The sequence below is a fragment of the Sander vitreus genome, chromosome 11 (assembly GCF_031162955.1).
Source record: "Sander vitreus isolate 19-12246 chromosome 11, sanVit1, whole genome shotgun sequence".
In the NCBI taxonomy this organism is placed as follows: domain Eukaryota; kingdom Metazoa; phylum Chordata; class Actinopteri; order Perciformes; family Percidae; genus Sander; species Sander vitreus.
In genome coordinates, this window is record NC_135865.1 from 7,260,505 (window position 1) to 7,271,800 (window position 11,296).

General features: G+C 40.8%; 1 protein-coding gene across 1 annotated transcript; it reads right to left on the reverse strand.

Annotated features, from left to right (window-relative positions):
* Window positions 1-3,324: 3,324 nt before the first annotated feature.
* Window positions 3,325-6,521, reverse strand: LOC144526063 (twist-related protein 2-like). Its single transcript, XM_078263253.1, has 2 exons — window positions 5,794-6,521; window positions 3,325-3,540 (listed from the first exon to the last, which is right to left on the reverse strand). The coding sequence occupies exon 1, from the start codon at window positions 6,322-6,324 to the stop codon at window positions 5,827-5,829; it is 498 nt and encodes a 165-aa protein (XP_078119379.1). The 5' UTR covers window positions 6,325-6,521; the 3' UTR covers window positions 3,325-3,540; window positions 5,794-5,826.
* Window positions 6,522-11,296: the final 4,775 nt, after the last annotated feature.

Sequence of the window (11,296 nt, forward strand, 5' to 3'; positions counted from 1 at the left end):
TCAGACCAGTTTGGTACATTTCGAAGGTAATATTTCTCTCTTTTCCATCAGCAAAAGATTGTATCTGGATCAGAAAGAATTCAGGTGTGAATGTAGGGAATTGTGTTAGCCCTCCCTCTCCAAAGAAATGAAAAAAAAAACGCAAGCCCTGAGGCCTAATGAAATTGCGGCGGGGCCCTCCCTCCTGTGCAGGATCAAAGTCTTAGGGAGCCTGATTAAATGATGGAATGAAGGAAAGGCAGAGTGGAGCTGAAGAAAAAGGCCAGAACCTCTACTAATTCCTTTTCATCCGGGCAGCTTCGACAGCCGAGGCATTGCCAAGTTCCTCTGAACTCTGGGAGGCATCCTGCTCTCGCTCCTCTACGTGAGGTTCTGTCCGTTAAGCAAATGCATCGGGATCGCTCCATTAGTTTAGTTTTGATGTGGTTGTCTTGAAATTACCATGCAGTACCTAATAAGTATACTGTGCATTTAGCACCTGTTTCTGCATGTTAAACAGCAAATATATAACAGTTTAAAAAAAAACATATAACCTTAGTCACTTAAACGAATTAAGCAATAATATAATTTGAGGAGACTGTGGAATATGCTAGTATAAAATGATTTACAGCCCAATTTTTATAGATGCTTTAAACTTTATTTTCTTTGTTGATTTTTGTTGTTCTGGACAGTGTGTAATTGCTTGTAAGGAACTATAATTTCATTTAATAACAATGATCATTATATGCACCTTATTTTATCCACTTCACCAAGTGATTGTCCACAACACACGATGAGAGAATGAAAGGAAAAGATCAATACTTGAGGCGTATTTGAAGTCTGAGTCACACTTTATGTATGGCCATGGTGGCTGCCGAGACAGCTGACTTTAAGCTTTGCCAACACACACACACACACACACACACACACACACAGGGCTAACCTTCAGATTTTTTTTTAACTGGACCAGACGAACACAGAATACTGTTTGAGGCACACCGAGTGTAAACCTTTACTTTATTCCCTTTTTACTGCAAATTAAAGTTTTGTAGCTTTTCCGTCTGATTTTACGGGAAACATCTGGATCCCTCGCACCGTTGGAGCAGTGGCCCTGGGTGATTCTGTGCCGCTCAGCTGTGAGGGCCCGGGATAATGAGCAGGTATCAAACGGGCTCCTTGGGATAAGCCGGCCTTGGTAGGAAGGGCTGTCCAACAGCATCCGAGACCACCGTGCCAAACGTCAAGACTTGTTCATCTTTGACATGTTATCATGGAATATTAACTTATATGTCTTAAGGAAGAATGTTTCCTTTTATTGCTCAAATAGTGACTATAGGAATATTAGATTCTGATTATACAGAGAATGTGTGTATAATCCAGCACGTGTGAATTCACCCATGCAGCTTTACCGGTTTGTCACAGTTAATGGATGCAGTCTTCATACAGGGAGGGCCATGTCGTACCTTGAACCAGGAAGATTACAATTGGTCACAGAGCTCACAGTGTCACACACTTCTCTGTGACACATAAATCACTCAATTTAAAAATCACTGCCTTGGAATGAATAGCTGATTCACCTTTTATGGGCCTCCTGTATACAGCCACACTGGTGAGCACCAAATTAAATAAAAAAGCGAGGGATACGTGACTCGGATCATCACTGAAACACCCTTTAAATGAACCACTTCAGAGAAAAGAGTATTTTAACATGAAGTAGCCATTACCAAGTATGGAAGCTCTGTCTGTGAAACTGCCATGTATACATTTATGTAACTGTGAGTGTGTGTGTGTGTGTGTGTGTGTGTGTGTGTGTGTGTGTGTGTTAACTCTAAATAAGTGTATAATGTGGGTTTGGTGCATCAGCAGCAGCAGCAGGAGGAGAAAGCCACTGTGCTTGCAGGTGTTTCCCCTTCAAACCACACTGAGCTTGAGAAAATCACACAGCCTGGCAATACTATAAAAAAAAAATATTCCTCCAAATGTTTATAGTTTGCCTGTGGAAAACAATAGTGATTTCATAGCATAATCATGGTGCTATATGTTGTTGTTTTTTTTGTTTGTTTTTTTATTATTATCTCCTGAATACTTTTATTTTGGAAAATATCTTGCCTGGCGTTTCCTGTCCTGTTTCCATCTAAGATGTATTGTGGATTCCCTACAGTTAGAATGAAAGGGTCATGTTTGTTTTGCTAGTGATAAAATGATGAAGCTATTTAGAAAGAAAAAAAAGTGTAACTTGAAAGTAAGGGTTCCAACAGCAGAGCCACAGTGCAAAGTTTAGCTGAAACAGCACCAGAGAGTCAGCGTGGCCTAGCATTCACACCAGTAGCCCCGCGTTAACAATGAGCTCCTTTCACTGTTTAGATTGCATCTAACCACGTCTGGGAAAACGAGATGTAAACATTTTTAATGTTTTAAGAGCGAGCGGAGAGATTCAAAGGAATGTCTTCAGCCGTCTATTTCCTGGCTTTTTTCTTTCTTTTTTTAAGCTGCAGGCTGAGAGTTATTGTCCTTATCTGCGGTTGTTGGGGGGGCTCCCTGCTCGTTAAAGAGCCAAGGCATCGCCATTTGAAATGATTACTCGTTATTTAAGCAGACAAGCATTTTATATGAGTGAGTTTGAAACTGGCTCGAATTTCCTCCACTGTTAATGAAGCTAGGCTATATGTTTTATGGTCGTTTTTCGGCGTTTTCTTTCCATAAGAACAGGAGGGGAGAGAAAAAAGGGAGGGTGGGGGGGGTCTCACACCCAGCAGTGAATAACAAACGTGTTGTTGCGGTGTTAGTTTTTTTCCCCCTTAATCTAGCAACTACAAGGAGAACGTGAACAAGCGAAAGCACATTGTTTTAGGCTGGGCTAAATCATCGATTTTTTCATTATCTTCTTGTTGGATGGAAACCAGAAACTTGCATTTATCCATTCATGAATAATGAATGATTTTAATGGAATGTATTCAGCCGAACTACATGTTATTATGTTATAGCTTGATATATACAGCTGGAATAAAAAAATTTAAAAAATCAACCATATTTCGTTCAAAAAATATGTGTTTTAATAAATAAGCAAAAACAAAAATGTACATTGGACGGAGTTTGGAGACTTGCTAAAGAACGTCGGTGAAATACATCCATGCAGCAAATGACTCTAAATTGCATTGGTCCCTTTACAGGCGTACTTACACAGGTATGTACAATATGCATTTATTTATATATATTTATACTTTGGTTTAAAGTCTTTGGAAAACAATATATATATATATATATATATATATATCCTTCTAAAAAACGGTTAAAGGATGGCTTATGTTGAAACACAGGCCGAGCTTTGGGCTATACACATTGCAGGTCTGTCCTTTCCCCTTTCCCCTCTCTCTACCACACACACAAACACACACACACACACACACACACACACACACACACACACACACACACACACACACACACACACACCCCCGAAGAGTTTGTACTGTAGTTGTGGGTCACATTACGTCTCTTGCCCTTTGAGGTCGATGGGTTCTTCAATAATCCCTTTGGTCTTCATACTTTGTAGTAAACAGTCTGTGATGGAGGGAAAGAGATAGGCTGCATTTAAAAAAAAATTACTGAAATAGAAAAATACAAATGCTAACTGGATGAATGACACCTATTGATTTTGGCTTTTTTTTTGTGCAGATTTATCTGATGTTTTTTTAAACATTCACTGGCTCTAGCATGTGGGAAGTCATTAATGAATCAATTATTAGCCACTGAGCTGAGTAAAACCATATGGCAACAGAAAAGCAGGAACATTTTGTATTTGAATGTAGTCCTACAGCTGCAGCGAAATACAGAAAAAAGACACAGTTACTCTGGCTTTTAGTTTGAAACACCTGAGTAAATTCACGCGTTTTCTTTTCGCTGTGGATTAGTGGACAGTCCTAAAACAATACAATCTAATTCCTCAGAGCAACATTAAGCCCTGAGTCATTATAGAAATATAGCAGTAAGGTTGGTAAAGGCTATATTTTTACAGGCCTTTTTTTGTTTTTTTATGAATAATATCTTCATGTGGATTTTAATTTTACATTTTGCCCCTTTTAATTTATGCAACAATATGAATAATATGTATTTCTAGAGTTTTTCATTTCTGTGTAAGCCACATATTTTGAGAAGGAAAAAGACAGTTTCTGATGTTGCTATAAAAGCTAAACTAGGCCTTCACGTTATAATCCTTCGTTATTTTCTTTTACATTCCAAGAAGGCCAATTAAACTCAGAATTACTCAGAGGAAAACCTTCAAATTACCTGTGCTTACCCAAATCACTGTAATGAAGCGTATTCATCTCCCCCACGGCCCCAGGATTGGTTTATAACAAAGCCTCACTGATGGGCGGTCTGCTAACTACATGTCAGGCCCATGAGAACTAAACAAACACTGCCTCTAGTTAATTGAACCCAAAGTGTTATTTAGTGGAAACTTTATTCAGAAGCAGCCTTAAATTAACCGTTCATACTACAACACACGTGCCTTTATTTGGTAAGAGCCATGCTTATTGCAATACCCGTACCTTTATTTTGTAAGAGCCATCGTTGGTACGTCAATTCAATTATTATATAAGCTGAAACTGACTTAAAAAGACAAGGGAGTCTTTCCTGAAAATTGACAATATGTCATCATTTGGTCATAGTGGTAACATTGAGTAGATTTTCTTTCGTCTCTGTTGCCGGATGGCACGTTTACATGTAGTTCACTAAAATCACACCAGCGATTGCTAGACTCCAACTCCGACAAGAGAAGAGACTAGAAGAGTAGCCTTCTCTCAGAGCTGTCAGGTGTATTGTGATGACGCTGCCAGAGCAGCTCTTCACTTTGTGGTTTACCGTATCACTGACACGGGCTCTCACGACATGAGCGAACCAGGCTACAAATCGGCAAAATAACACCAGCAAATCCTGACTGCCCGTTATTGCGGGCCTCTGTTTTTATTGTCTTGCACTGGCCTGAACTTTCATGTCCAGTCGAGCTGCCCATTCCTGCGGTCTCCACACAGGAAAGCACTCTATTGTGGATATAAATTACCCGTGGTGGCACTACAGCTGCGTGTTTCGTGCGGCCCAGTACTTTTTCTTTCTGTTTTTTTTTTTTTTTTTTACCTCAGTCATTATGAAATGCTGTTAAGAGGGACTGAGGATTAACAACTGGCTGATTAAATACGTTTCTGGTCAAAAATAGAACTGACTTGTTTTTTTTTTAATTTATTTTTTATTCTTCATTTGGCCTGGCATGTGAAAATGATCCAAAACTATTATTTGTATTAATCAGCCTACTTCCTCAAAATAAATACAAGTTTCCGTTTTCCAAATCCTGAACTGAATTTAAGCGTTTAAGGTTCGCTTGAACGTAATCGGGTGTCTTGTGGGTCACCCAAACCTCGCGCACAGCAGCATCTTGATGCACACGCACAGTTGGAAAGATGCTGATGCCTCGGTGTGAAATGTGTCACACACACATAACAAGCGCGCACAGGACAGGCGAACTTCTGAACATTTAACATTTTAAATGTACCGTTTTGGTAACCATCTTAACATCCGGGAAAAGTCACAGTATACAGATAAACTGAATCTGCCTCATATAGGCTACTGTAGCTATTCCAGCCCGCATCATCATACCGTTCATTCATTATTTAATAGGCCTGCTACTTTGTTTATATCAGTCATGTTCTTATGAATCCCCTTATTCCTCTTTATTCACAATGTGTCCAATAATAAATACATTCTGGCTACAGATAATATTAATATAAGATGTCCTTTGCTTCAGTTTTTGGTACCCACCGCTTTGGCATTGTAAGTGAAGGTCTCTGGGTGCTAGTGTGATGCTGACATAGACCAAGCGCCCTCCATCCTCCACACGGAGAATGCATAACTGAGTCTTTCGTGCGCAACATAGCTGCAGCTGGACATCTTGTTGTCCATCTCGTCGCTCTGCAGCACCTGACAGAGAAAATCAATGTATCTGGAGGCGAGCTTCAGCGTCTGTATCTTGCTGAGTTTGTCCGAGGGCAGCGTGGGGATAATTTTGCGCAAAGACGCAAAGGCCTCGTTCAGAGACTGAGTCCGTTGCCTCTCCCGGACGTTGGCCAGGACCCGCTGGTTCTGCAGCTCCTCGTACGACTGATTGCTGCTCGGACTCGCCTTTTTAACCCGTTTAACCGGACCCGGGCTGCTGCCGCCGCTGCTGTCCTCGCTGGACTTTTTGCTTTGTCTCCTCTTCCCCGCGAAGCGTTTCTGCCGTCTGTCCAGCTCCTCCTCGCTGGTCACCAGACTATCCACAGGGGAGACCGGAGAACTGGAGCCCTCTTCCATTTCTTTCTTGAAGAAATGCAGGGATAGAGCAGAAAAAACGCTGTCCACCTTTGATGCCGTGGTTACAAAAATAGTGAAGATATCCGTAAAGATGAGGGGAATAATGTCAGGATGCCTCACTCTCTGCGTCTCTTGCTTTAAGAAGAAACTGATTCGAACTTGAGGTTGGCACGCTTCTCCTCCTGCAGGAAGTTTTTTGCTTTATGTTTTTTGGAAACTTTATCCCGGTTTCAGATGCTAAATAGTTTTGAGAGTGGAAGGGGAGGGGTTATGAGGCCGGAGGGGGAGCTAGTGCGCGCCTCGGTGCGCTAATAGGCAGGAGGGACCAGTCATCGTTTCATATGTCTGGGATGTGACTGAAACAAGGCACTTATTTACTGTCAGAAGCAACGGGAATGTGTTTGATTTTTCCTATTTGCGCACGGTTAGTATCTGTGTTTTATTTATTTTTTTTAAACACAATTAATCATACTATGAATGATGGGTTGAATTATTACATATATTGTCCGGATTAAATGTTTGTTACGCATTTCTTATAATTATTTTATTTTATTCATCTCGAATTACTGATGATTATTTGTAATATTTGGTTTAGATTATGAACTAATTTATATACAATCTAATAATATTCCCTCAGAGCAAATATCATTTCAATCTCAATATCTCTAAAATAAAATGTATGAAGGTTGAGGGGTTGTAATAAAATAAAATGTTAGTCTGAGCCACGCCAGTCAACCGTATTCAGCTGTAAAAAAAAAAAAATAAATAAAAAGAAAAAAAAAATAGAAGCCTATGTGCCATGTACAGTTAGTCTCTGCAGGGCCTTTTATACGTGGTCAAACCATCCGTGTACAGTAAATACAGTTTCCCTCTTCGCTCTATGGAGGGCGATTTACGCACAGATTCGTCGAAATCTATCCGCTTGATCTTTAATCGAATCAAGTCCGTTCGCTCTCACAGTTCCTATAATGTGTAAGTCAAACAGGAAGGAGGCTTAAACTAACCGAGGAGCTCTCCGGTTTCTGCAGATACCTCCAGCGGACGATGCCTCCATGCATTTTGTCAGCGGTCCACCTCTTCATCTGTCATGTCATGTTTTCCCTACACGGAGCGGCGCACAGGTGGCTCACATTATAGAGCTGAATATATTCACTGCCACAGTTTGTCCAAATCAGCTGACTGACCTCGAGAGATTTCTGTGGGTCTATATTGTTTTTTGTTTCTTTTTGCTATGGCCAGTGTTCTTTTGCTCCCATAAAAATGTAATTTCACTTCTCATTATGTTTACATTGTACATTGTAAACGAGTTCATCCCTCTTGCTTGAAAGATGTTTGTTGCATCAAATATCAATTTGTTCTTTCAAGGGGGAGTGATGTGTTCTTATTTTTTAGAATATAATTTTTTAAATATTGAAATAATGCATTTCAGACTTTTCTTTTTCTGAAAGACATTCCTGCTTATTTTAAGGAAAGACAACTATGGACATATGTTTAACCTTTTAGTAGAGTAGGCTACTTTACCCCCAAAACACAATATTGGATGATGTTACTGAAATTATGCTGTTAATGTGAGTCTATCATTAATCTAATGGTAGTGAATAATTGCCTCTTATTAGGAAGCAATTTTGCTAATTCCCACTGTAGCGTACACTTTAGTTCACCAAGAGTATCTGAAAATAATCAAACTGCAGTATCGTGAGTGCATGTGCCCATGCTATGTGTTCTACGCGTCTGGGGAAACTGGTCGCTTTAAATGGGGCAGAACCGAGTACCTCCTGAAAGTTACAAAACATTGTTTCAACCCATGAGTGCTTGCTTGGTATTGGGACACATCCTGGTTTTCCCTTGAAAGCTCCCCTGGCCTATAGGAAACCCTGGTCTGCTTTGTGTTTTAAGGTTCCAGTGGTAATAGTGACTGTCACACTACTTTTACTCAGTGCCAGAGCTCTTAATTCGGACCCTGGCATGCCTCAGCACGGGTCGAAGTGTGGTTACATTTTACTCATACAACCTTTACAAAGCAGGTAATGTCCTACACATGCAAATATGAAAGTCATGCTTAAATAAGTGCAGTGCAATGCAGGAAAGCAGGAACACACACACACACACACACACACACACACACACACACACACACACACACACACACACACACACACACTTTCTCTGATTATGCCCTCTGACCTCCTGCTCCCTGCTAAGCTGCAGGAGGCCTCCTTGCCCAGGGGAGAAGGTTCTGACTTGCATAGTGAGAGGCTGATCCTGCACAGCGTCTGTGAGGTTGACGCCGCATATACACAAGAAGAAAAAGAGCAAGAGGGGCCCCTGGCCAGCACTTTTCCATCCACTGTATATGCTCTGGGAAATGATAAGCTAGCTCGTATTCAAAAAGGCAGCTGAATGATGAGGATGACAGCTTGCCCCGGTCTCAAACTGATTAGAATTCATTCCCGATCATATTCCACTGCAGAATATAATGTGAAAAATTGTGAGAAAGCTTCAACATGATAATTTAACATATATTAGATTTCCACACACTTTTTGTCATTTAATGTTAAAAAATCTATATAATTTGGAGTTTTTTTCCTTTTGAAAATGATTAGATATTAAAACTTTATCCTGAATTAATGATTTAGTTTACCTCGGCACGGTCTGTGAAAACTTTTTGAAATATAAATATAGGCTGTAATATCCATAAGAGGAAGTCACTGGCTTATTTGCTCCCCCCCCCGGATGTCAGTAAGTGATTCATGTATATCCCACCTAACGCTCCTTGGAGAAGAGAGAAATTCTTGGTCTCTGTGGTTCTCGCAAGAACCCCCTGAGAGAGATGAAGAGAGCGAGAGACGGAAAGGCAAAGACAGCAGAATGAAGTGAGAGAGGGATGACCTGCCTCTCAGATCAAAGATGAGCCTGGGCCGTAATTCAGCGGAGCAGAATGACGTACCTCTGTCTTGTCTGACACCTTTAAAACCAGCTCCACATGAGTCCAGGGCATGGCCTTAATAAGCCCAGATCCTTTCTGCTGTCACATCAGTGAAAACACATCCTTGTCGCATGCACAGCCTTCTGCCTCCTTCACATCAACCTCGTAAATAGAAACGACTGGTCGAGAGAGACAAGAAGTGAGGCCAAGAGGTGTTGAGAGATACAAAACAGTTTCGGAGAGAAGAAAAAAAGAAGGATACAGAAGAAAACAGAGGAAAGAGGCCAAATGTATGGCTGCGTGATGATTCCCTTCGTCTTTGATCTGACAGAGAGGGCTATGGACGTGTGAGGGAAGTTATGGAAGGGATGATTTGTTAGAGGCCGTGATGAGTGGAATTCCACTGTCCATGTGCCTGCCAGGATCGGTTACCTTTGACTTCAACCCCCACAAACACTTGTGAGGCTCACCCCAAATGATCTTAGCGAGAGGATCAGAAGCCATAGCATGTGTGCAAGCATATGCCTGCTTGTGTGTGTGTGTGTGTGTGTGTGTGTGTGTGTGTGTGTGGGGGGGGGGGCGCTGTAAACTCCTGTACAGTATACATTATCACCTGATTATTGAATGCACTGTCTACATCTGTCTTTCCATACATGCACTGCATGTGTGTGTGATTCAAAAAGTGATTCAAGATGAACCAAAGATGTTCAGCAAAGCAAAGGCCCAGCTGTTTCTCATTGCACAGAGTTGCAGGATTTCTGAAGTACTGTAAGCAATAAATTGTGCTTGAATGATGAACATGGAAGGTTCATACTCATTAGCTTTACACAGTGGCCAAATACTAATAAAATGGTACACGTTGATTAAAGCAAAAATAAGTTCAAGGCAAACACAAATGATAACATACTACAAATTACTGGTCTCCACAATTACAAACATCAAGTGCTTTAGCTCAGCTTTTTCTTCTTTAGACCTTTTCTAGTCTATATCGACGACGTTTCATTTACGGGATAGTTCCGATGTCCCTCACCTTCCGTTTTCTTTGTGTCGGCATTCTAAACTCCGGTTGATTTGGGAAACATCCTCCGAGCTAGAGCCGACAAACAAATTATGTTTATCTTTTTGTTTTAGTAAAATTCTCGACAGACATTTTAATCCAGAGCATGCCTCCCTACGTACACATCTTCCACCAAAAACAAGTTCCTTCCTAAGGCTATTTTGCAGCGGCACCGTACCTGCGTCCGGCGCTTAGCGCCACCCAAGACGATTGTGATTGGTTTAAGAAATGCCAATAAACCTGAGCACGTTTTTCTCCTGTCCAGGAATATTGTGTGGACTAGCCAGACCCTCCTCCGCAGCGCTTATTCCTTCATGGTATCATAAAGGTTTAATACTCCTTAAAACTCAATTTAAAAAAAATTTCCTTTTTGCTTTTTTTTGTCACTAAAACCCTGGTCCTAAAGAGTGTGTTGGTTCAGAGTTTGACAAAAACAAAAGCTTTGTCTGTTTTATTGCACAATTCTATTCCAGTAAGTTGTGAAAATGTTCTGAATAAGAACTTGCACGTCAGCCTCGACAGCAATTGGAATTTAGCATTAAATTGCTATGTATGAAAAACATTGCAGCCTTTACATAACTTCAAAAGAACAGCGGTATCAATCATAACAGATTAAGTATGTTAAAAATATGTTATGTTAATGAAGTTCTTCAACAATTGCACAACCCACAGCACACAGACACATGCTTTCATTATTTGCAATAAGAAAAGTGGCACATACAGTAACATTATCAGTCCCAGGCAGTGTCCTAGAGCCTGTATTTAGCAGGGGCCTCTACAGTGAATGAAACAACAGGCAATATTGGTGAGAGGTACATATTGGGCAATAAAACCATAGGCAACGCCAGTCATAGAGTCATTCTTCAGAAACTCTCAGTAACGCCAAGTGCCCATTCATTCACATATCCACACTTCTCCTTTTTGCTGCCCCAGGGCTGATGACAAGGTGTTTCTGAAATCGCATTAGGGGCCCTTTCATAAAGGTTTCA

Coding starts and splice junctions, on each gene's coding strand:
- LOC144526063 (XM_078263253.1), bottom strand. CDS start 6,324: ATGGAAGAGGGCTCCAGTTCTCCGGTCTCCCCTGTGGATAGTCTGGTG.